Raw genomic sequence first — 26,981 nt, forward strand, 5'->3', positions numbered from 1 at the left:
AAAATAGTCCATGTGACATCAGTGGTTCAACCTTATAACCTCATAACATTACGGTTGAACCACTGATGTCACACAAACTACTTTTTTGATGGCCTTACTACCTTTCCGTGCCCTGAACGTGGTATTGCATTGTGTCTATACAGGGTCAGAAAGCTCTCGGATTTCATCAAAAATATCTTAAATTGTGTTCTGCCAAAAAATGGAAACCTTACAGGTTTGAAACGGCATGAGGGTGAGCAATTAATGATATTTTCATTTTTCGGGTGAACTATCCATTTAATCTTTCGTGGAGGGAACACTGCATTTTTATAATGCAAACCAGAACATTCTTACCTGTAGATATCAGTTTTTTTTACCAAATAAATGAGAGCATAAGGAAATGTTCTAACATGAGTGCACACTGCACAGTTATGAACGGTTGAGAGGACCTTCCTCTCAGACTTAGTTCTCCAGGAGCTTCTGTCATAAACTGCATAGTCTTTGCCTCTATGTAAACCAACTCCATAGTGACAGTCCCAGATCAATATAATCGAATGTCCGGCTGCATGCTGTTTGTCTCTTCAATCTGTTTATCTAATAACCAACACGGGTCAGTGGCGAAATCAGGTATGCCTGTGTTGTAAATTAAAAGGCTTTGGATATGCTTAGAAGACTGCAAGGTTTAGTGAGGCTAATGTTAATGGTGAAGTCCATTTGACCCACAGAAAAGGTGAAGGATGGTGAGGAATTCACATCATCATCATGACTACCAGTCTTAGTGTGTTTACAAAGTACTTTATGACTGCAGGAGCCAACCGCACCTGTAAATACCTATGTTGAAGAGGTTGTTGTCATTATTCAAATAAGATTTTTAGATTTTTACTTGCACTGTATTCACATCAAGAGAGCGAATATGAGCCTGCTCATATCATCTTCAATTGAGGAAGGTATTTTCGATAGCCTGTGCAAGAGCAGTAAACCTGCACATTCTGCTTATTTCATTACATTCCATTACATTCTTCAAATGTTTTACCAACTGTCTATTAAATAGCTGATCTTGAGTATGCAAAATGGGTCTTTCAGTGCCATAGGCTTATTGGTCAGTAGTGTGCAGACTAAAAGAACATTATGTTGGCATAATGTCTATAGTGCAGTGGTCACAGGGAGGTTTTGAAAATAGGGAGTATTTTGCTGGTCCCTGTGCGGGGGGGACATCCCAAAGCTTCTGGAGCAGAACACAGCCCAGGGTCTTTACAATAGAGAAATTTAATTTAAAGATAAATTGCACTACAAATCAAAGTCAACTAAATCCACTAGTCTAAGGAGGAGGATTTAGAGACTTGTTTTTTACCTCTAACTAATAATTGCCTTTGGCTAAATTTGGTCAGACATCTTTTCACAGAGCAGAAAGATTTTGTTATTTCATGAAGATTATGGAGAATATAGGCAATAGAAAGAGGCTCTGTGTTAATCCACAGGGCGTGAGTCATTTCTCGTTGCAGACTGTTTAAATGAGGTGGATTCAATGAATCCATCTCAGCATGTTCAGTGGGAACAGGAATATTGAGCGCATCAAAGAAAATCTATACAAGATAACGCTCCCCCGTAGATTTGATCTTTTCCTTCGCATATCATTAGAGTAGAATGTGGTGTTCTAAGTTGACATGAGATTTGTGCCTGTCTTTAGTGTGTAAACATATCCATTATGGTGAGAATCTGACCTGGGATCAGTTATAAAAGACAAGGTGTTCCCCCAATAGGGCAGAGCTAAGATGGATACAATTTTCACCTTTCCCCTCACCATAGACAAGTTGTGAGAATTTAGTAGTTAATATTGGAATTTAGTCAGGAATTGGCTCCTAAACCTGCCCTAGATGGGAATGTTTAGCTGGTGCTGGTCTCCTCTGTAAATGTCGTTGCTGCTTTCCCTCTGACTGTGTCTTCTGCTAAGTCAGTCTTCCGCTCCGTGGAGGTCCGGTTAGTCTCACGCTGCTCTTTCTGAGCATTTTAAAGGCCGCCGGTATCAATCAGCGGCGGGGAACAAAAGCAGGCGCTCAGGCGCACACCTTCCAGCATCCTGCACCCCTGCTGGCTCTGACACAGGGCTCTTTTGGAGAAAAAGGAACCCCTGCAGACTTTAAAAAGGCCAGGAAATCTACTGTCCCAGCACTCAATAGTGTTAATATATAAAAAAATAAATAAATAAAATAGAGACTTATGCATATGCTCACACACCCATGCTGCTTCACCACATTTGTTTGCAATACAATATAAACAGAGGGAGGTTAATTTTGTGGACTTTTGGCTGTGGAAAATTTTACTTGTAACTGTTACTGGTGTAAGGTTTTAACACAAAAGAAGTTAATAGTAGTTCAGTTATGAAACAGATATACTTTAAGTGCATTATACTGAAGAATGGAGTGTAGGTAGTAACGATCTCTAGGGAGGATCCCCTCCAATACATCTAGACAGGTGGAGCTGGGGAGGAGGAAGGCAATAGAAGGTTGCTTAGATAGGTTTCTTTAGCTGCCATTTAACAATAAGTGCAGTAAAACAGCAAAACTATCTACCCTACAAACCAATGCATGTGATTATCCTAATAAACAAAAACAGTATCATAGAAAAGACCAGTTTGCAATGAAAGATGACACCAGAAAATGTGCATACTGAATTTAATAATGGTCATACTTGCTCTACTGTAAAAGTTTTTGGAGTATATTTCAAGTATCTTGGATTATTATGTAAAAACCATATACTGTACACAGTATGAATGGACTAATCATTCATCTGATACTGTAACATAACTGTGCAATGGTACCACTTTGTTACTATTTTGAAAGTGAGAACAAAGGCACTTCAGAGACTTGGAAAGTAAAATTAAATCTTTAATTTTCTAAAGTCTCTTTCACACTAAAGGCAAACAAGTGCCCTAGTGTAGGCCTATCACGTCTGCTGAAACCTCAGGCTAATGTCTGACCATTAAAAGTCATGAATCATGCTTTGTTTTGGACAGAAATATAGCTTTAACAGAAGTTCGTCCTCAACGCAGTGCCAGAATTGGCTGAAGATTTATGAACCATCTAAGTATGCTGCATATAAACCCTAGTGGTAGAACAGAACTGTTGCATGCAAAGCCAATCAGCCATCATACAATGCATGCCAAATGTGCCTGTGTCTGGATAGTGTTAGCTGGAGGGAACTGCTAGACAAGATGTTCTGCAGATGCTCACATCTGCCCGGAGCTGAAGCTTATATCCGGCACTGATAGGAGCTTTCTCTTTTCTTCAGCTGTGGGGAAAGCTCAACAGTTCCGATCACGAGAGATGGACATTCTCACAGAGGCTTTGCTGTTGGCAGTCTCCATGGGGATCTGTGATGCACAATATTTTAGGATGAAAATGATGGCTGTCCGCATAATCACTAGGACTATTCATATTAAATGTTAATTAATGTGCCATGCTGCTTATATTAGTTCTACTCATGCTAGTGGTTATCTGTGATAGGAGCCGTTTTTTGTGGATGAAATCATTTTTCACAAAAGATAATCGGAGACACCACACGTCGACTTTTTAAAGTCATGATATGATCTCGGTCTGTTAACAAAGGCCACTATTAGATATTCCTGGAGCTCAGGTCTAAAAGTAATGCAGTCAGTGCAGAGATACATCCACACTGCTTTCGACCTTGAATATAACAAAATGTTCTGAGTAGATTATTGCAAAGGATACTTTCAGTTAAAATCTTACTTTTAAAGTTTAAAGAGCATATTTGTTTCTATATTCTATATTTCTCTAGGCAAACATAATTTGCTTTGAGAAATAAACCTTTTCAATATGAGTACTGTAGAAGTGCTACAACTGGATGGTCCAAATAAGCATAGGGATATGAGATCTGACATGTTTGGGTTTGGGACGGGAAGATTCTGGGTTTAACCCTCTGGCCTTGATGAATAACAGCTGTGTCTTCCCATCTGTCAGTGGCTTCACATGCAGTGGTATATTCGTACTATCGGGACTATAGCTGCTCAGTGACACACATCTGCAGGCATGGGCATCACAGGATGCTTTGATTTTAAGGTTTTTGATTTCACACTATTATACAACTGTTTTTCAGTAACACTTTACAGTAAAGTAAACTAAGAACAGCATTTATTAATCAAGGTTAATGTTATTTTATTTTTATTTACATATTAATTAATATTTTTAATGTTTCAAGTTGCATAAATTAAGGGGATACTCCACCCCAAAATTTTGTCATTAATCACTTAGCCCCTTGTCGTTCCAAACACGTAAAAGCTTTGTTCGTCTTTGCAACAAAATATAAGATATTTTTGCTCTTCTGTGTCAGCTGCATCACAAGAATTTATTTTTTACGTGTATTTACAATTTACAATTTACTTTGAATTGAATGAAAACAGTGCATCCTTGTGGCATAGCTGACACATAACAGCATAAGCTGCCTCTGTTTAGCTCATATTCTCCAAATTGGCTCTATGGTAATGTGGAGAGAAACAGAGGAGACAAATTGCTGAATAAAGTCGTTATTTTTGTTTTCTTTGTGTACAAAAAGTATTCTTGTTGCTTCATAAAATTCAGATTGAACCACTGATGGCAGATGGACTACTCTGATGACATCTTTCATACTTTCATACTTTGAAAGTGTATTTAAATATAGATTACACTATTTTAGATTAAAGTATCATATACAGTATTCATACCAATTTTACTGTTCAAAAGATTTGCATAATAATACTAATTAATTCTATGTTTTCCAATAATATTTACAAGGGGCTGCATGTGTATGAAAAATAGTGAAGGGCCTAAAACAGAGCCTTGCTGTACTCCATACTTTACTGGCATTAACGAAATAAATTGTCTGTTTAAATAAACAAAATGGTATTTGTCAGACAGGAAGGTCTGAACACCAGTATAAAAAATGTCATTAACATATTACATAGTTATTAGATTGTAATCAATGTAAACCTGCACAGATGTAAAAAAAATAAATAAATAAAAAAAATTAATAAAATAAAAAAACTGTAGCATTACTATTACAATAGTGCTATTTTTGTTAAAGATGCTAGCTCTACAAAAACAGACAAAAGTTTAGCTGTCTTTTCAGATGCATTTTTTCTAAGGTAACCCTTTTGAGATACAATATAGTCTGTATTACATTCTCTCTCATACATACACAGACACACACACTCACTCATTCACATACCAGATAAGCAAGGACAGGGAAAGCAACAAGATAATGAGCGAGAGAAAGAGAGAGAGAGGTCTGGCCTTGTTACAGAAAACCAAACATAAACACATGCTTGCCAAGTGCCAGTCTTCATTTTTCAGTGTGCGGCTAACAAAACACATGATTTTTATGATGAGTGAATGTCCTTTAATCCTTCAGAGGTACTGGGACTGACTAGTCCCCATCAAGAGCCGGATTTAACTAGCAGAGAATATGGTGAGACAGTGATTTGCTATGAGAAAAACAACAATTTTGTATGAATTAGGGCAGTAAGTGTCAAAATATTCCTAGCTGAGTGAAATAATAACAACAGCCAGGTTAGCTGACCATCATCTGAGGTCTCACTTTGTTCAGGAGACACCAGGGACAAACATTACAGTGCAATAGACAGACAGGAGAGAGAATTACATTAGATTTCATCAGCATTGGCACACTAATGAAATAGAGCCTGGCTATTTCCTTCTGCACATTGTATTGGAATACAGATATGTCTAATTATGTTTATGAACAAAAGTGCTCATTATATTTTTGTTTACATTTTGTTTGTCTCATGTGGATCTTCTTATGAGGTGTATCAAGGGATCAAGAACAGGCTGATTGAAAATCTAATTTGTGAATATTTGATACATAAACTTATTTGTGCATGCCCTATGCATAATGATATCAGAAGCTCTGCAGGTGTTTTGATCAAACAAAGGGAAACGCGGCCAAATCTTCAGAGGAGGAAGTCAATTGAAAATCTCAGAAGAATACTCCCACACACAGGCACACAAACAGTGAGGTGAGTCATCTACATACCTTTCCAGACTCTCCTCAGCTGTCTGCCTTCTCGGGCTGTTGTTTCCATGACAACCACCCAAGACTGTGGTTGGCTGGTCACTGACCCCAAGTCAACAGAGCCCACCAGACCCCACACTAAATGACCGAAATGCTAAAGCACACTGAGATCAAGCCATGTACTGGAGCCGTCTCAGCACGTTCTGTGTCACTCCCTCACATTCTTATGGGAATACTCTGCCAGTGTACACTGTATACTCCCTTGCCTAAAGAGAGGCTGTGGTTTTAGTCTAGCAATCAATGATGGGAATATATAAAAAGAAAAAATGGAACTAAAATCTAAATATGGCACTAGGACTGCAACTAGGCATTATAAAGTGAAAATAATTTTACAAGGAATTATTAGAATTGACATAGCAATATTATTTCCATAAAATGTGTATTGCCACTAAAGGCATCTGGAAATATTGTACAATATATATTTTTTGTAACTCGTTATAGTTAACTAATAATGAGCAATGAATTGGTTACAGTATTAATCTTACTAATCTTTATAAACCTTAAAAAAATTCAACTGTTCGTTGTTAGTTCATGTTAGCTCAGCGCCATTAAATAATATTAACAGATACAACTTTTTCTTTTAGTCACGATTTGGTAAATCTTGAAATTAACCACTAAGAATGTTTATAATTACTTGCCCTTTTAACTTCATGTTGATAACCAATGACACCTTTATGTACATTTTTATTATTAATATAATTAATAAATGTACTATTCAATAATGTTGGGGTCAGTAACAAAAAATAAATAAACAAATAAATAAATAAATAAATATAGACAGGATGCTATTTCATATATATATGAACACACACACACACACACACACACACAATTTAATAATTTTATAATATTTTCAACCTTTTTGCATCATTTACAATAACACAATTAGATTCTGATTGGAAATTATGCATAATAAAAGTTGATATTTAAACAAGTGATATTTACTTTGAGTTTCTTTGCATTATCTTCATCTCAATCTCTAGCTTTTCACTGACACTTTTTTTTTTTCCTTCTTGCTAACAAAATACACTGAAACGTAATCAGGTGCAGAATTTGTTAGTCGTGAGGGAAATTATGAGATGAAGGCCTGATAAAAAAAAAAAAAGTTTCCATGACAGTCATAACATGCCCTTCATACATTCTCAAGCTGAAATTTGTTTTAATAAAAATCTTTTTTTTTTTTTTTTTTTTTACTCCTTCAGGCTATTTGAATCTCATGCTCCAAACCCACAGACAGCACTTTCATTTTTATTTGGACAATGTTAATTTTGAAGCACTGACTCATCTGCATCATGGAAATGTATGTCGAATGACAGAATGACCACCAATAGCTGTATTGACTGAATGCATATGAATCCATGTTAATACTTCTATACCAAGATGTTTACAATAGAAATCAGTGCTTTCTAGATATTCAGGTTCAGATCTGCATTACTGCATGTCATGTTCCTCTACTGTAGACCCAGTAAACAATTTTTATGTAAACTGGCCTTGCTTTGTCCACAGTCATGCCAAAAATAGAAAACGGACTTCCCCAGACTTTTGCAACAAAGTTAGAAGCACACCAGAATGTCGACATACGGTGTAGAAATGAAATGTAATTAACATAAAATGCTGAAATATAACCAAGCCTGTAATCACCCATTCAGTGAGCCATTTATTTACTAGTTCAGGTTGGATGTGATTTAAATATTTTTGGTGAGTATAAGATGTTCTTATTAATGAACACTAAAACTTGTTTTTGTTCGTCAAAATAAATCTGAAAAAAAAAAAAAAAAATATCAAAATGACAACTAAAAAAAAAAATTACTGAAACAAACATGAAAAGCGAATTCAAAACGTGGGCAAGTGAAACTTCTTTGTGATTATGACTCAATCTGAAGTGTTTTATGTGCGTGTTACGTGCATGTTTGCTGCGGTGTAGAAATAGATGTCTTGCAGATATCGGCAGTTAAAGGAGAAGTTGCAAGACTTTAGTCATGAAATGATTATTTGCAGTGGACAGCTACTGTAGGTAGAAAAATCCATCTGTCTTTTTTATCAGGGTCTTTGAGAGCTTATAGAGCATCAACATAGACATTAGATACAAAGGGAACAATGGCTCACTGGTTAACCAATGAGAGAGAGAGAGAGAGAGAGAGAGAGAGAGAGAGAGAGAGAGAGAGAAACCTACGTAGACCTTGTTTAAAAGCTTACCACAATGGTACACATGGCTCATTCATGGAAACATTATGGTCAAATGGAAAGCAAGATTACAGCTTAATGAAATGAGGAAATTAACTGGACAATACATTCACAATACACTATGGGCATAGCACTAAACTCCATGAAAACCCAATCCACACTGTAAGTGCAACTCAAAGGATTAAGTGCACACTAATGCATTCTATCACTTTTGGGCAAGTGAAGTTTGGGATATTTTAAGCCCCTGAATCTCTTTCCTCTGTAGATATTATTCTCCTGCTTTGTCAATAAAACATCTAACCAAGCCATTGCTATGTCTTGACTCCAGGCCCAAGTAATTATCCTTCTAATGGAGGCCTCTGTACAAACGTGTTATCTCCTCTTGCAGCCCTTGGCACGGCCCTTCTCTTATTTTCTCTCTCGAAACGGATAAGAAGAGAACACAGTGTGTTAATGGAAGCCTCAGTGCAGCCCTATTAAAAGGCACCTTTACAATCACGAGATAGCAAAGAATATTTTAGAGCAATGAGAGAAAATAAGTGAGCAATTACCAGACAGGGCTCGAATGTCTGTGACCCTTCCACACGTGAACAAGAACGTGTGAAATGAGCTCAGTGTGGGCTAATGCACACCGATCACACACACACACATACGCACATTACTGCGTAATGAGAAAACCAATCATGGCTGAGGTTTTGGCACTATAATTTGAAATATCAGTGACCCAGTGAGAAAAACAATTTCAGGTCAACAGAAGACACTGATCTGTAATGCTAACTTGGGACATTTATAAAATGGCAGTGAACCTGCACTGCCCAACACAGCCATTTGATGCCCACAAACACATTCACATTAATACACATGGATATTGAGCCACTCCATTCTTCGGTTTCCTTCTGCGTGCACAAATAACAGTTTATTTCAAATTATACTTTGTGAGATAAAACTAGCTCACGCTGCAGTTTTCTGAAACTGGAGCGTTACACAACAATAGAAATTGACTTTGTGTGCTTTATTCATGGTATCATTACAAAAAACCTACAATACCGACCAAAGAGAAAAAACAAAGGCCATCTGGTATTTTAATATATTCCACGTTTGTCATATTCTTGAACATTTCTCAATTGATTCCAGTCTTTAAAGGCATCCGGATATTCATCCGTTCATTCTTGTAGGACGTGGTTTATGAGATTAAAATATGTAATACTTTCAATTTAATAATACAGTTCTCATTACGTTCTATTTATATTGCATTTCTTTATTGAGATTCCTCTTATTATCTGCTTTTCTTGTCTCTCTCTCTCTCTCTGTGTGTGTGTGTGTGTCATTTCCCTCCCACCCACAAATAAAAAGTCTGTTCTTGGACCTTTTTGAATTATTTTACTATATTAAATAGTAGTTTGCTTTTTCTTTCCCCAAAAACATTTGTATTAATAATACTGGCCATCTGCATAAACGTCAGATTTAAATTCCAGTAAATCCTTTAAAACATTCTTATTTCTTTAAGTGCTATAATTTCCAAACCCCTAAACAAATGTGAGTCATCTCTGTTAAGAATTACAGAACTTAAACCTAGCTTCTTCAATATTGTTGAATCTTCACCTTCCAGGCATAAGATATATTTTAATATTATGTCCACTGGTTCTATTTTAGTGCATTTGACAACCACCTTCTCCTTCCTGAAAAGTTCAGTATTCTACCACACAGCTGTCCATGTATGTCACGGAAAGACAGCTGGTCTATTATTATGGAATAATTTTATAATAAAACATATTGAGTCAGAATGTACCTCCTACATGAGATACAGAGCAGGAGCTACTGTATACAGTATCTCTATTATCTTAGTTGGTTACTGTAGTCAAGTACACACAAATTGGACCTGTACTGTATATCAGCCTGAGATGGGCTGCATTGTACCAAATCACGAAAGTGATGATTTTAAATAAAAAGTAGCCAAGTTCTCAAGTTCAAGCGTCAAACATGGCCAGTTAATGTAAAGACACACTAAAACCACAATGGATCCCTATGAGGAAAAATAAATATAACATTCCTGCGAAAACAATGTGGGAAAATGAGTGAGAGGAAAAGGTTACAAGATGCTAATGGGAATGAGTTCAGACCACAAACATGAGAATGGAAAAAGCATTCAGAAACAACCACACACACTCTTTTTATGAATCTCCCTCTAGGTCAAATGTAATTTCTGTACGGAGTCTGCAGACTTTCAGTTCTTAAGTTTTTTTTGTTTGTTTGTTTTAGTCCTGGATTTTGTTTTTCTCATTCTCGCATCTTATTTGTTGTCTAAATTTGTTCTGCCTTCCATCCCTTCACTACGACTCTGAAATGAGAACTCATCCCAAAGGCACTCTTCAACTGATAAACCGACTCAATTTAGAACAACTTGTTTAAACATTTAGCAGAGCATCTGCAAAATCTGCATCTGCAAAAAAAAGTGTTCATATCACAACTATCACGCATATCACAAGCCATCCACCTAAAATATGGATCCATCAGTTGCAGTTTGTTTTGCTCATACATGTCATTTATTATAATACAACATACAGAAAAAAAAAAACACAGACTGTTTCGCAACATAAAAGTACTCGCTGTACCTGAATGACCATGTTTTCAGATGAAATGATAAACTACACCTGTGTGCCCTTATTCCCTGAAGTCAACAAATCAAATCAAATCAAATCAAACTAGACTGAGATTACTATGCATACTTCCTTACTATATTATGAAACATTATGTGAAAATCACACAGATGAATTATTACACCTGGTGAGATTCTGAAGTGTGCATCTGGTGGACACATTACTACTTAGTACTTTCTTACCGGTCACAAAGTATTCAAAAACTCTTACACATATATGCAATATTGGACTTTTTTGGACAATATTGGAGTTTTTGAAAGATTGGTTGATATTTTCTGTTAAATGTAATTGGGTTCATTAATTAAATCAATTGTTCTATGAAACTCAATTGCTGTTTACAGAAAGAGAAGTGTCGTAAGCTGAATCCCACCAGTTGCAGAAAAGTCAGTGACTTCACTTATAAAATGCTTTTTTGTGTGTGTGTAAACAACAAATAGTTCAATCCAAAAGAGTTGTTTAGTGTAAAACATGCTGAAGATTCATTATGCTGTCGATTCATTAAATGACAAGCTGTTTCCTCTAAAAAGCTGTTTATTTAGCACAGTGAAGCCTCTCCTCCATTGACATCCATTTAAAAAAAAAAACAACATCTGGTCTCCTTTTCCATAAAAAAAATTAGACATTACATTTTTTTTGGTTAAGGTTGCAGGCTTGCATTGGTTTAGCTTCAATTTAATTAAATGCACCTGAACCAGTTGATCAAGTCCTTCAGTCTTATATGAAAACTTCAGTATGTGTTGTAACTAAACCGGAGCCTAGAACAGAAAAAAACAAACAAACAAAAAAAAACATTACTTGGAAGTCTTTCAAGACCAAAGCCAAAACCCCGTACATGACTGCTCCAGCCATCCAAGGTCCAGCCACAAGATCACACAAGATGACCGGTCCATGCAAACCTATCCTTAACAGAGAAAACATTTAGTGGACCGACAGAAGTATTTGAGTGATTAAGTTTTATACCCCCCAAAAAATAAAAAAAAATAATAATAAATAAATAAAGTCATGCATCGTTATGTGTAACTGCACACGGTTTATAATTATAGCATATAGTGTCCTGAATTTGCATTTATTGTTATGGGAAATTCAGCAATGCGCAGTTTCCACTCAGACAACACGGTTTACATGGATTTCCAGGAATACTCTTTTCACAAAAGGCCCTAAACATTAACAGGAAATTGAAACCATTGAGTTTTTTTTTTTTATTTCATTCCTTCATATATGCAACAATTCCACTCATCTGTGGTATAATCAATGAATGAATTCAGACTTTCCTGTAATAGTCTGAGAGGCCTTATCTGAGGGTTACACAGAAAGACCACAATATGCGCAAACACGAGGGTGGGAGGAATTTTCCAAACCGTCCTGTATTTTCTCAAACTCTGTTCCCAAGCTAACGCGAGCTGCTTTTTGTTTGCGGATATGCTTTGCAAGGGAAAACAAAACATCCTACGTTTGGCTGAGAACGGTTATCCTGCTTTGAGGTTTAGATGGACGGTCCTAGATCTGCCGTGACGGTAAAGAATAAACTAAATAAATTCAAACTCACAGCACTCCCATATAAAGATATTAAAGTGCTACCGTGCCCTTAAAAAGGCCATGTGTTATGAGCTAGCTGAAGGGAATGATAAAAATATACAGGTCTTGAACACAACAGACCGAGAGATTAAATGTCAACGTGAATAAAGAAAAACAAGTAAGGACTAAAATAGGTTATGCTCATAAATAGGGAGACTTTTGCAAACACGGGACAAAAAAAACAACAACAAACCGTGACAGGCACAATTATTGAAGATGATATTTGATTTGTGTGGCCTTCTTTTGTTTAGCATCATCTGACCCAGGCTGGCTTTTATGTCCCCATATACGAAATTCAATTGCAGGGTTATTTGGGTGTATTTAAATCAGTAGAAGAATGATACCAATTGTCCCTGGGTCTCGCAGAGGGAGTCTGTTGACCTCAGCCAGCAGCTATAAAGCTCAGATTGCATGAAAAGAGCGTCACTCGCAAACGAAGCAAGAGGACACATCTGAGACTTGGTTGCATGCATGAACGGAATGCTGTGCTTTACGGGCGATGCGAACCCTTGCGGCTAGTGCACTATGGTCATGACTTCCTTAATTCTGGGAAGAATACACTGCTGAGGGAAGATGTATATCTGCATGCATGAAGAGGGACAGAAGAGCACCATCTGTTCATCAAAACAGCATTTTCTTATCACAGTTGTGCAAATATTAAACTTGTAATTATCCATAATGAAAAGATGTTTTAATTTTAATGAGAATAGTCCATTGTAAGGATAAGGCTATAGACTATAGCATGACTGTAGCATGCTTACTGTATCAATCAGAATACATTACAATACTGGTCATTACTATCTTATTGTTCCAAATTCGTGTGCTATTCTTTATTCTCATAGTAAGGAAAAGAAACTGAAATTTTTTTCCCATGAATTTAGAAAGTATGGTGACTTGAGCTTTTTTAAACTTGCTAATACTCAGTGGTGGACGAAGTACACAAATCAAGTACTTGAGTAAAAGTACAGATACGTATAGTAAAATATTACTCCAGTAAAAGTAAAAGTACTCCTTTTTCAATCTTACTCAAGTGAAAGTACAAAAGTACTCAATTTTTTATGTACTTAAGTAAAAAAGTACTGAAAGATAAATGTTTGCAATTTTATATAGGCTACTTAATTTAATGTTATATTAGCACATATTTTTTTATAATCCTACTGCTCAAAATACCTGGGATTTTTTCCAAAATAACCACTATATGGAGTCAAGATATATTTTTGTTGTTGATATGGACTACGCTGATGAGAGTAATGTTCACTGTGAAGCTTACACTGTGATGTACCTGAGAGAAAACAGAGTTGACCATCTGTTGTTCACCAATAAGAACAAAGTAATTTAAAGTTTGTTTTACAGAACATCAAAGTTACAGTACAGACCAAAAGTTTGGACACACCTCCTCATTCAAAGAGTTTCCTTTATTTTCATGACTATGAAAATTGTTGAGTCACACTGAAGGCATCAAGGGCTGTTTGACCAAGAAGGAGAGTGATGGGGTGCTGCACCAGATGACCTGGCCCCCACAGTCACCGGACCTGAACACAATCGAGATGGTTTAGGGGTGAGCTGGACCGCAGACAGAAGGCAAAAGGGCCAACAAGTGCTAAGCATCTCTCGGGGAACTCCTTCAAGACTGTTGGAAGACCATTTCAGGTGACTACCTCTTGAAGCTCATCAAGAGAATGCCAAAAATGTGCAAAGCAGTAATCAAAGCAAAAGGTGGCTACTTTGAAGAACCTAAAATATGACATATTCTCAGTTGTTTCAAGCTTTTTTGTTATTAATATAATTCCATATATAATTCCACATGTGTTAATTCATAGTTTTGATGCCTTCAGTGTGAATCTACAATTTTCTTAGTCATAAAAATAAAGAAAACTCTTTGAATGAGAAAGTGTGTCCAAACTTTTGGTCTGTACTGTAACTTTATATATGACATGATAATAAGGCCTGAAGTTAGGAAGAACATTAAGGAAAATATAATTATATTTTCATAATGATTTTTTCCTTCTCAAACCTTGTCTATGGTTTAAAAACTACCCTGGCCAAACTGGGGGGCATCTCTTCACCACTTTAATAATTACTGTAGTTACCATGTTCTGAACATCACATCCTTTCTTTCTTTTGTAATCTCTCTCTCTCTCTCTCTCTCTCTCTCTCTCTCTGGTTTCCGTTTCCGGTTTCCGTTCTGAGAGTGTGAGACGGAGCTGAGCGCGCCGCGTTTTGCGGAGAGCATTGTTTGTTTCCCCCTTTTGCTTTTTCTTTACTTTATCCACCTAATTATTTTGTCTTTTCCCCTTGGTAATAATTTCTGGATAAGGACGAGTGTTTTGTCGCGTACGCGCGGCTTAACGCCGCCAGTATGGCGAGCCCTAATGCCCTAACACCTGCTACCCTCTCACTCCGTAATGGGTGCAGGTGTGTACCGGACCCCGTGGTGTCTGTAGAAGACATGCTGCTAGTCTTTGGTGAAAAGATTGGTTTTGAGAACATCGTTTCGGCCTCGAGGATGAATAAAGCCGTAGTCGTATTTTTAAAATCAGAGGCACTGGTCAATGTTTTGACTGTGAGTGGCGTTTGGGTGAAAGAAACCTATGTTCCGGTAACCCCGCTTTCCGCACCAGCAACTAAAGTCACTATCTCGAATATCCCACCGTTTATATGCAATGATGCCATTCTAAAAGAATTACAGAGGTTCGGCAAGATCGCAAGTCCTGTTAAAGCGGTTCCCCTGCGATGTAAAAATGCCGCGCTAAAGCACGTCCTTTCCTTTAGGCGGCAGGTCTTTATGTTTCTAAACTCCCCTGAGCGGACTTTAGATGTCTCTTTCCGCGTCCCTTATGAAGCGAGTTCGTTTATGGTTTATGCCAGTACCGATAGTATGCGTTGTTATGAATGCGGTGACGTGGGCCACAAACGCCTCGCATGCCCGCATAATAAGGAGGAACCACGCGCATCTACATCCCGCGACGATACGAGTAATACCGACGCACAGAGGCCAGAGCAGCAGGCTGAAAGAGCTACAGATGAGGGGAATGAGCAGCAGGAGGTGAGTGAAACTACTGGTATTCCTGGCAGTGTTGGGGAAGCTGAATGTAGTAGGCCTACTGTGATACATAAGGATGTGAGTGAGTGTGACGATAATGAACAGAATGATGCTCAAAGTGATGTTGAAGATGTGTGTGAGGATGTTACAGGGCAGGCAGGTGTCTCAGAGGAGAATATGGCTGAGATGGAAGTGTTTTCACAGTGCACTGATGATGGTTCAAGAGATGATGAGCAATGGTCTGATGTTTCAAAAGTGGTTGATGATTTGTACACTCTAGAGCAAATAAACTCATTTCTTGACAAAACTAAAGGTAGAGCTGGTGTTGAGGTTTGCGATTATTTTCCAGATGTGGAAAAGTTTGTCTCCTCAGTTATGATGGCTAGAAGACTGAGTACTTATGATGAGCTTTCACAACAAAAGCGTTTTCGCCTCAAAAAGCATCTAACTGTTATCAGATCTGGAAGGAAATCAGTTAAAGCAAGGGGAAAGACCAAATAATTAAGATGGATAAGTTTTCCTTTTTCTTTCTTTATTGTTTTCTCTTTTTCTTTCTACCTCTTATGGAAGTTTTGAGGGTGGGGTCCTTAAACATAAATGGATTAAGGGATGGAAAAAAAAGAGGTTTATTGTTAGACTTCATAAGAATAAAGAACCCGAGTGTTGTCTTTTTACAAGAGACCCACAGTAATTTTGATAACGAAGCTGATTGGGGATTATGGTGGAAAGGAGAGAGAGTGCTTAGTCATGGAACTAATATTAGTGCCGGTGTGGCTGTACTCTTCTCTCCTAATGTAAATGTTAAAGTTCTGATGAAAAATGAACTAGAACCTGGGAGGCTGATGGCTGTCAGAGCTGAAATTAATAATTTCTCTTTTTTGTTTATCAATATCTATGCCCCTAATACTGGAGCAGACAGATTACAGCTCTTTGCGAAACTAGAGCAGTTTTTAAAATTGCAGCAAACTGGTGATTTTATCATATTAGGAGGAGACTGGAATTGCACTCTAGATTTCACACAAGATAGAAATGGCGATGAGCCTCATATGCAGTCATCTTCTTGTCTGACTAGAGTCACAAAAAGTTTTAACCTGACAGACGTATGGAGAGAGAATAATCCTTTAATAAAGCAGTACACTTGGGTCAAAATTAGCAATGATAGGATTTTTGGAGCACGTTTGGATAGGTTTTATACATCACAAAACATGAGAAATAGAGTATTCAATGCAGCTATTTTTCCTGCGTCTTTTTCTGATCACAAATTTGTCACTGTTGATTGTTTATTGGTGAATAGAACCCATACGAGTTACTACTGGCATTTTAATAATAAACTGTTGGAGGATAAATGTTTTTGTGAAAATTTTAAATCTTTTTGGGAAACTTGGAAAAGTGAGAAGTGCCTTTATGAAAGTATTATTCAATGGTGGGAAATCGGTAAAGTGCACATAAAGACTTATTGCCAACAGTACAAAGGCTTTTCCTCCCTGGTTTTAAAAAATACAGTAGAACTGCTGGAAAAGGAAATTCTTGACATTGAAAAAAGTATGTTTGTAAATGATGCAGAACAATTGCATGAACTTTGGACTGAAAAAAAGAATCAGCTCAGCTCCATCTTAAATGAAAAAGTTAAAGGGGCGCTTGTAAGGAGCCGTTTTCTGAACATAAAGGACATGGATGGCCCAACCTCCTTCTTTTTCAACTTGGAGCGTAAAGCAGGACAGGAGAAACAAATGTACTGTTTAAAAGACAATGATGGACAAGAAACTTCAGATCCTGTGACAATGCGCAGACTTGCTGTTGACTTTTATTCTGATCTTTTTGCTGCTGAAGCCACAGATGAACAATCTAAGGATGAACTGTTACAGGACCTCCCTGTTCTAACTTCAGAACAAAAACAACTCTTGGAAACTGATTTAACATTTGAGGAAGTCACTGCTGCTGTAAAGGGTCTTTCTTCAGGGAAGGTACCAGGGCTGGATGGCTTATCTGCCGAATTTTATAAAAAGTTTTGGTCTTTAATAGGACCTGACTACTTTGAGGTAATCAAGAAATGTATTGGTGAAAAGTCTCTTCCTTTAAGTTGTCAGCGGGCTGTTTTAACACTGTTACCCAAAAAAGGGGATCTAACCCTCTTAAAAAATTGGAGGCCCATCGCAATTTTATGTTTTGAATACAAAGTTCTGTCAAAATGTTTGGCGAACAGACTAAACAATGTAATGCACGCAATCATTCACAAAGACCAGTCTTACTGTGTAAAAGAGAGATGTATTTTAGATAATCTACATTTAGTACGGGACATTTTTGATTTTGCTTTTAATAACAACATTAACCTTGGTTTTTTATCATTAGATCAAGAAAAGGCCTTTGATCGTGTTGATCATGTTTTTCTTTTTGAAACCTTTAAGGCTTTTGGTTTTGGAGACAAGTTTATTTCTATGATTAGACTGCTGTACAATGACGCTACATGCATGATAAAAATTGCTGGTGGCCTCAGTGTCCCTGTCAAAGTTAACAGAGGTATTAGACAGGGTTGCCCCCTGTCTGGTCAACTTTACAGCATAGTCATAGAGCCTCTGCTGTGCAAGTTTAGAAGGAAGTTAACAGGTTTAAGGGTTAATGAACTAGAGATTCAAAAACCTATTAAGCTTTCAGCATATGCTGATGATGTAACCGTTTTAATCAGAAATCAAAATGATGTCCTTCTCCTAGAAGAGGCTTTGCTGTGTTATGGCAAAGCCTCCTCAGCCAAGGTAAATTGGGGGAAAAGCAGTGCTCTATGGTGTGGTCAGCTTGGTCAAGGTCCTTTACTTCCAGGTGGTTTGCAGTGGGGTAAAACGGGTTTTAAATACCTAGGGGTGTTTTTAGGCACAGGAGACTATAGGAGACAGAACTGGGTGGGGCTAGTGGAGAAAGTGTGTGCGAGGTTGTCTCACTGGAAGTGGTTGCTACCCCAGCTGTCCTACAGGGGGAGAGTTCTAATCTGCAACAATCTGGTGGCCTCATCTCTCTGGCACAAAATGATGATCGTAGAGTCTCCTGAAGATCTGGTGAGGGAAATTCAACAGAAGCTGGTAGACTTTTTCTGGTCGGGACAGCACTGGCTGAAGGCACCTGTACTCTACCTGCCTATTCGGGAAGGAGGACAAGGACTTGTTGACATTAATTCCAGACTTAAAGCCTTCAGACTTCAGACTGTTCAGAGACTTTTATACGGGGAGGATGTATCCTGGGCTGAAGTAGCCTGTGCCCTTCTGAGGAGAGCTGGTAACATGGGATTAGACCGTCACCTATTTCTCATGGACACCAACAAGTTGAATCTGACTGGAATAACACCTTTCTACAGGACATGCTTAAGAGCGTGGTCGCCCTTCAAGATTTCAAGAGATTTTAATAGCACACAGAGACCTTGGCTAAGGGAAGAACCACTGCTTTTTAACTCTACTATGGACCTAGATATCCTTAGGTCAGAATCCCTCATCAAAGCCTTGTGGTCTGCTAAGATCACTAAAGTTGGACATTTGATCACTGAGAGAGGATGGATATCTGCGGAAACCTTAGCACTAAAACTGGGCATGAGGTCAGTTAGAGTGGCAGGGAAACTGTTAACTCAAATCCGTGAGTCTTTACCATTGGATTTTAGACTCTCCTTGGAAACACCTGATGTGGACCGTCCTCCTTTCCCAGAGATGACTCTCTCATTTGATACTGGAGAATGGCAGGAAACGGAGGGCAAATTGCTGTCTTTTAAAACCCCTGAACTGAGCTGTTTTGGTGACGCAGGAAAGAAGGCTCTTTATGGGTTGTGTGTCAAGGTGACACATTTTCACGCTCTTGAAAACGTGAAGGAGTCTAAGTGGCAAGAGTTTTTTGGATTGGGCGTCTCCCCTAAAGGCTGCTGGAGGACCCTGTACAAACCCCCTATTGAGAAAAGGTCTGGAGACCTTCAATGGAGGATAGTGCATGGTATAATAGCTACAAACAGACACAGAGCACACCTAGATCCACTAGTAGGGGAAGAGTGTTCTTTTTGTGGGCTGCAAGAAACAATTTTTCACTTGTTTCTTAATTGTTCGAGACTCCAACCGCTGTTTTATCTATTAGAAGACTACTGTCAGTCTTTGGGGGAAGTTTTTACGCCTGTATGTTTTATCTATTGTCCCAAGTACAAAAGGAGCAACAAGCCAGTTCACGTTTTAACAAATTTTTTGTTTGGCCAGGCAAAAATGGCAATTTGGGTATCGCGCAAAAGGAAACTACTTGGCACAGGATCAACTGATGTTATCTCTATTTTTAGGGGATTATTGAAATCTCGTATCAATATCGAGTATGCCTATTACAAGCTTGTTGATGATATGGAAACTTTCAGTCTCAAATGGTGCATAAATCAGTCTGTCTGTGAAATTGACCCTGATGGCTGTTTACAAACTAATGTTTAAAGTGATGGGTGGTTTTTATTTTTTTTAAACTTTTTCTTAAGAGGTGTGCATATTTTTAAAATTCTTTTGTTTTTGTTTTTCCTTTTTTGTTTTCTTTTTTTTCTATTCTTACCCTCTTTTTTAACTGCTGGTTTCTGATTAAGTTTTGATGTTTTGTCTAATACTGTTGATAAATAAAGAGATTATAAAGTCAAAGTCTCTCTCTCTCTCTCTCTCTCTCTCTCTCTATATATATATAGGTGGTTGAATAAAAATATTTGGACATTATTTATAAGAGTTACCTCAACTTAGCACCAACAAGCTTGTTAGCTAGACAGTTAGCATCAGCTAACAATATTTACGGTTATGAATAAACATTCATGTCTGTCTACTCGTCTAGTTAATCCAAACAATATACATATGTATAACATTACTGTTGATAAACAATATAAAAACAGACGTCACATAGGACATTTTAATAAAACTGTTAACATTATGGCAGCGGGGAATTTGAACGTGCATGAGTTATTGTATTTAATCTGTGTTATTTAAAGTTTTTTTTTTTTTACCTAAAATTGATGTGTCTGCACTCGAGCATTTCAGTGGGCTTAAATAGATCACTCTTTACAACGGATTTAGTTCCCAAACAACTGAAAATTTTGACCTAAATATGATTTTCAGTTACAATAATTAATCCAATATTTCGACATTAATAACTTACTTTTAGCAACATCAGACGCACGCGCGCTCACAAGATCTCCTGGTTCTTACTTCTGGAGAGTCTCATTAAACGGTTCATTTGAATCAGTGAGTGGTCGACTCCAGAACAGCTGCAATCGGATCATTCTAATTCCTAAACGAATCGTTTGGTGCGATTCGCGATCCGATTTAAAGGTTTATTTTGAAAAGACTCAGTTCATTCATGATGAATCAGACCCCGCTTCTGCGTCTCGGAGCACGTGATATATTATAGGGAGTAACGATATGTTTTATGAAATGTAGTGAAGTAAAAAGTACGATTTTATGCTTCGGAATGTAGTAGAGTAAAAGTAAAAGTTACTCAAAATAAAATTACTCAAGTAAAGTACAGATACTTGAAAAATGTACTTAAGTACAGTAACGAAGTAAAGCTACTCCGTTACTGTCCACCACTGCTAATACTAATATAAGCTTCATTCCATTTCTTCTGAAGCCATAAAATGAGTTCTTGAAAGAAGCAAAATTATATTCACTGATCGTCCCTTCCACTGTGACCTGTTGAGTGAGATGAGCGCAAGTACAAAATCAATTCTATTCATTAAATCATTCTGACTGATTCAGGCACTGATTCATTTAGATTGGATTCATTTTTTTCCACACTCCAGTAGGTGGCAGATTTGCCATTCATCATAAAAACACCAGAACAACAACACACTTCCATTGTTGTTGATAATGGAAAAAGGGAAATTCAGAAGCAGCTATTATTCCAACCCTCCACAGGGCAATCCAGTTCTCAGATGAATCTGCGCTGAGAATGAGGTTACAGCATTAAAAATGGAGATGACTGTGGGAGCCAGTTAATGACAGGAAGCAGAGAAGTCTGGAGATATACAACCACTCTTAAATTAACCATATTAGGACTCAAGTATGTAAAGTATCTGTTTCAAGACATGAAGAGATAATTATACATATAGGAGGAAAAAAAGCAAAATATTTTTTCCTTTTTTTTTTAAATGGGTTTTAGTTCTTCAGTGAAAATAGTTTAAATGCATAACCATTTTCCATTTAAAAGTTAGCTTTATTTCAATGGCAACACTTAAATTAACTTGTTTAGCCAGTTTTATCTAGGCTATGTCATACAAGGAGAAAGTCACGTAAACGTCAAACAGAAACATCTGGCAGAGGGGCTTGGAAAGAAGCATCCCAGGAAATTCGATTTTACAATTATATGCAATGCAACCTCTGTGTGCAGGCCTTCTGACAGGCAGAACACTGCATCTAAATAGAGATAAAAATGTTTGCTGTTACAACCAGAGTGCCACTTACTGAAGAATACATTTCAACATTTGTAAGTATGACGGATCAAATGCATTTCTATGAAGCAGCTTGTTTAAAAATGTTGCATAATAAGATTCCTCCTAATTAACAGTTAAAGAACAATGACTTAAAACCCTGCACCATCACCACTATGTGATTTCTACCAATGGGTGGGGGATAACCAGGTTATCAGGGGTGCTTGATACCCAGATAAAGTGTGCTAGAACATTTATTAAATAATTATGAGGAAAGCTTATATTAAAGATATGAGAGAAGTCTCAGAAAGGACTTCACAATAGAAAATCTAAAACAGTTCTTAGAAGTCATTCGACATGTTATTACTTGCCACATGGAATGCATAACTGTTCAGCATTACATCCTACTACGTGAATGTCAGCCAGTACAGAAACAACCTCAGGGGTATCAGCAGTGATCAAAATAACATGCTCAAACCTGTCACTATGTAGCGGTCATACTATGAGAACATTCCCAGAAATATCAGTCTTTATATATTGATTGTCAAAGCCGTGAAAGCAAGCAGCGGATAAAGTCTTCTGCAGTGGTTAGGTTGTGCTAATAGCTGTGATTCCTGAGGCTGCTTCTGTGGTACACTCCTCTTCGATCTGTTGCAATGCATTCAAGTCACTTGGAGATGGAGGAACAGACTAAAAGAAAAATGCATACAGTATTTCGTTTAGTATAGTGTTGTTCTTAATTAAAAGCAATGCTTTTCATACTGAAAACTGTCCATTTGTGAAACGTTTGAGATTTGATTACTGAAGACTTAATATAATATATAACAATATAATTAGTGCTGTCAATCGATAATTGTTTTTTCTGAAATTTTTGTTTTTTTTATGCCTGTATTAACATAAGTTTGACAGCACTAAATTATATAATATCATATGATATGGCAAGTGTTCAAAGCAACTGCTGAATTGAATCTGGTTGTCTAATGGCACGTTGGTTCTTGCTTACCTCTGATTCTGTTGTAGCAGGTGTTACAGAAGAGCTGTCTGTGTCGGACTCTGACCTGAGCTCCGGACTCTGACCCTCTTCCAAGGTCAGCCCTGCAGCTGACACACTGCAAGATCAACAAGAAACCTTGAGTCTGTCACACATCAAGATGAGAGGATACAACCCTTTTCCCCAAAGCCCCTCAAAGCCTCCCAAATCAGGCGGAATGATTTAGAAAAACTGATTATTGGGTCAGCGTGGGCAGATCCTCCACCACAGCTAGATTTGAAAAGGTGATTTAAGTAAAGGCTGGTTAGCAGTGATGTTACTTCCTGTGCAGCAGTGAACAAACAAGGAGCTACTGTAAACCAAACACAACCCCTGCAACCAGACACAGGAATCTAAAAGGGACAAGCTTCATTAGGAGGAAAGCAAATACTGTATTTTCCGAAAAATAAGTTACACCTGACTAGAAGTCATTCTAGGTCAAAAGTTGACTTCTCTCATTAGATAAATAACTGTAGAATTCTGAAATAATGTCATATTTATGTACATATGTAATGGCACATAACTGCATGGTTCAGATGATTAAAAAAAAACGAAATATTACGGAAAATACAGTATAGTTTTGTAACTGGAAAAGCCCGAGTGATCAGTGACTGTCAGGGTTCTGGTGATGCAATGGTCCTGGTTCTGCCGAGGTTAGCCAGAAGGTGCGTTCAAGTTCAAGTTTATTGGCAATGAGGCAATCAGAAAACAGGCTGCACTTCAATTTGAACCAAATTCAATGTAACTTAGAATTAAAGCATAAGTTGGTAACACTTTAGAATAAGGTTCCATTAGTTAATGTTAGTTAATGTATTAATTAACATGAACAAACAATGAATAATACATTACTGTATTTATTAATCTTCGTTAATGTTAATGAAAATACAGTTATTCATTGTTCGTTCATGGTAATTCACAGTGCATTAACTAATGTTAACAAGCACAACTTTTGATTTAAATAATGCATTAGTAAATGTTCAAATTAACATGAACTAAGACTTATAAATGCTGTAGAAGGATTGTTCTTAGTTCATGTTAACGAAAGTAGTTAACTAACTTTAACTAATGGAACCTTATTCTAAAGTGTTACCCATAAGTTAAAGGGATAGTTCACCCAAAAATGTAAATTCTGTCATTAATTACTCTCCCTCATATGGTTTCAAACCTGTAAGACCTTGTTCATCTTCGGGACACAAATTAAGATATTTTTGATGAAATCAGGCTTTTTTTGACCCTGTATAGAGCACAATGCAACTGACAAGTTCGAGGCCCAGAAAGATAGTAAGGATAACGTTAAAATATTCCATTTGACATCGGAGGTTTAACAGCAATATTATGAAGCATGAGAATATTTTTTTTGTGCACAAAGAAACAACTTCCTCTGTTCTGTGTCAGTCTGAGACACGTGTACACAAGAGTACCACGAAGCAAACGTGTGTATTCCTGTGCTCGCAAACAAGTGTTCTACGTCAGACAGGGAGGAGAAGAAATTGTTGAATAAAGACATTATTTTTATTTTCTTTGCACACAAAAAGTAGCCTATTCTTGTAGCTTCTTAAAATTAAGGTTGGACCGCTGATTTAACAGACTATTTTAATGGTGTCCTTACTACCTTTGTGGGTATTGACAGTTTTGTTGCAGTCTATGGTGGGTCAGAAAACTCTTGAATTTCATCAAAAATATCTTGTGTTCCAAAGGTGAACAAATGTGTTATAGGTTTGGAACAACATGAGGGTAATTAATGACAGAATTGTTCATTTTGGGTGAACTATCCCTTTAAAGCATTACTGGAATGATTCGGTTATATTCCCTTACATAATTTTTCCTTGGATTCAAAATTAGGTCTTTAAATTAGGATCTACACCATTTCTAATTTGTTTTGCAAGCTTGAAATCTGACTGCCTACACCAAAAAAAAAATAAAAAAAATAAAAAAAGAGTATTTATTGATATTAGGTGATTAATGATCCCTTGCCGCCCCAAATGATGAAGCTTAAAAACCCAGGCAAGGTGCAACAGATCCATGGAGTGCCCGCTCCCTCTCATTTTCAAGTGACCTCTGGTCTCACCTTGAAGCAACCAATGTGAAAGCAGAGCTCCAGGGAATCGATGACCATGGCAGCTCCCTTCCCCAGAGGCTGCTCACACCTTGAGCACATCCGCCTGCCACTGACAAGCCTACAGCACCACAGGCCAGTGTCAGAGTTCAATGTCAGATAGAAGACAGCATTGCTCTGCCCTTGCATTGATTCGACCACATTTAACATGGGGAGGCTGAATAACTACTACCATACTATACTGCATGTACGATGCATGAAATGAATGCATGAAATACCCAAATTGACAAGACATGCACAACGATGTATCCCACAATGCAATATGCTCCATTTGAGTTTTCGGTGTAAAAATAAGCAGTAATAAAAGTTTTTTACATTTCTACCTTGACTGCATATTTAATAACAGCCAAAAATATAAATTTTTACACAAAATCAGATGCAGTTAACAAGATGTATTTCCAAGATGATATAGCAAGGAGTGTGGTTTTGTGGCATAATACTATTCACAAGAAATACTGAATATTGCATACTCATTTGTGAATATAAATAACTATTAATATATATATATATATATATATATATATATATATATATATATATATATATATATATATATATATATATATATATATATATATATATATATATATATATATAAAAAGAAAGTTACTCAAATTGGCCTAAATGTATTTCAACTGAAAAAGCATTTACATAAAGCAATGCTTTGGTTAAAGACAAAGCACAAATTAATTCTGAAAAAAAACAAACTTAAAAATGAGTGAGGACTAATCCACACCTGCCACGTTGTTGAGAGTTTCGACATGACTTCGGGCCCGATGGCTCAGGCATAGCTGTGGTTGGTGGAGTGGGGTAGTTGGAGGCAAACAAGGAGCTCTGCTTAAGACCAGTAGAGAAGATGGCTGAATCCGGGCCCAGGCTGCTGCGTCCACTCCTGTAAGAGCCAGTGTTCCCCAAAGCAGAATGGGGCCTGTTTGAGAGACTTGAAGAGTAGGACTGCCTAAACCAGGAGGAGCTGGTTGAGTGGAGGTTGTCCAGGGATTCATATCTGGGATGCAGAGAATGAGATATTAAAGACTTTCAGATTGAAAATGATGTGGTTTCCTTTGTCCGACCAGGACACATTACCATTCAAAAGACTGGGGTCGGGAAGATTTTGAAATGTTTAAAAAAAGCTTCTTATGCTTACCAAACCTGCATTTATTTGATAAAAAAAAAAAAAAAAAAAAAAATCAGTAAAGACAGCAATATTGTGAAATATTATACATTTAAAATAGCCAGTTTCTATTTGAATACATTATAAAATGACATTTCTGTGATACAAAGCTGAATTTTCTAGTATACGTTATTCCATGCGTCACACTAGCCAATGGTAATGTAGAACTGACAAAGAAAATCTGTGCACAGCAATATAAGGAAAATGTTTATTCATCAGGACCTTCTGATTGATGTTCCCACAGTGATGGGCTCTTTGTTGATGCTAGCATTGCGCTGACGGATCCAACTGTTGTCAGTGAGGAGCGGAGTCTTCTTCCTCATCTCTTCCAGGATCTGCAGACGTTCCGTTTCTGCCTGTGACAGCTGTCCCTTCTTCTTACCGCTTCCTGCTGCCAATGAAGAGACAAGGCAAAGAAGACGAGAACTGTGCCTGGTGTTCACTCTTCAGGAATTCAGATATAATAACCAAAATATAAAGTAATCAGACCTTTAGCATCTTGTTTGTAAAGGCCTTGAAGTGCAGGGGTAGATTTGGACTTTTTCCTATGCAGAATAAACATGAATTGAATTAAAAAAAAAAAAACGGAATTAAAAAAATTACATTAAAATACAGCGCCATTGTAAAAGTTTTAACTGTAAAGGTGTGGTGTGTCATTTTTTGCATCACAAACAACTCCTCAAACTCTTCTGGCAATGGGGACAGAACTGAAAGTGATGAGCGCGATAAAGGTAAC

The 26,981-nt window shown here is 37.3% G+C and overlaps 1 protein-coding gene across 11 annotated transcripts in view; it reads right to left on the reverse strand.

Annotated features, from left to right (window-relative positions):
* Window positions 1-21,690: 21,690 nt before the first annotated feature.
* lmo7b (LIM domain 7b) overlaps window positions 21,691-26,981 on the reverse strand; it is a 37,647-nt gene continuing 32,356 nt past the window's right edge. For 7 of the 11 annotated variants that reach the window (XM_052545822.1, XM_052545814.1, XM_052545819.1 and 4 more), the window contains 6 exons: window positions 26,735-26,790; window positions 26,468-26,636; window positions 25,808-26,077; window positions 25,024-25,132; window positions 22,929-23,034; window positions 21,691-22,615 (listed from right to left, as the gene is read on the reverse strand). In XM_052545822.1, the coding sequence (XP_052401782.1) occupies window positions 22,593-22,615; window positions 22,929-23,034; window positions 25,024-25,132; window positions 25,808-26,077; window positions 26,468-26,636; window positions 26,735-26,790 (733 nt within the window). In that variant the 3' untranslated portion in view covers window positions 21,691-22,592. The remainder of the gene's footprint in view (window positions 22,616-22,928; window positions 23,035-25,023; window positions 25,133-25,807; window positions 26,078-26,467; window positions 26,637-26,734; window positions 26,791-26,981) is intronic. The other 4 variants (XM_052545816.1, XM_052545818.1, XM_052545813.1 and 1 more) reach the window with 2 other exon arrangements.

The sequence above is a fragment of the Carassius gibelio genome, chromosome B1 (genome assembly GCF_023724105.1).
Source record: "Carassius gibelio isolate Cgi1373 ecotype wild population from Czech Republic chromosome B1, carGib1.2-hapl.c, whole genome shotgun sequence".
NCBI classification, from domain to species: domain Eukaryota; kingdom Metazoa; phylum Chordata; class Actinopteri; order Cypriniformes; family Cyprinidae; genus Carassius; species Carassius gibelio.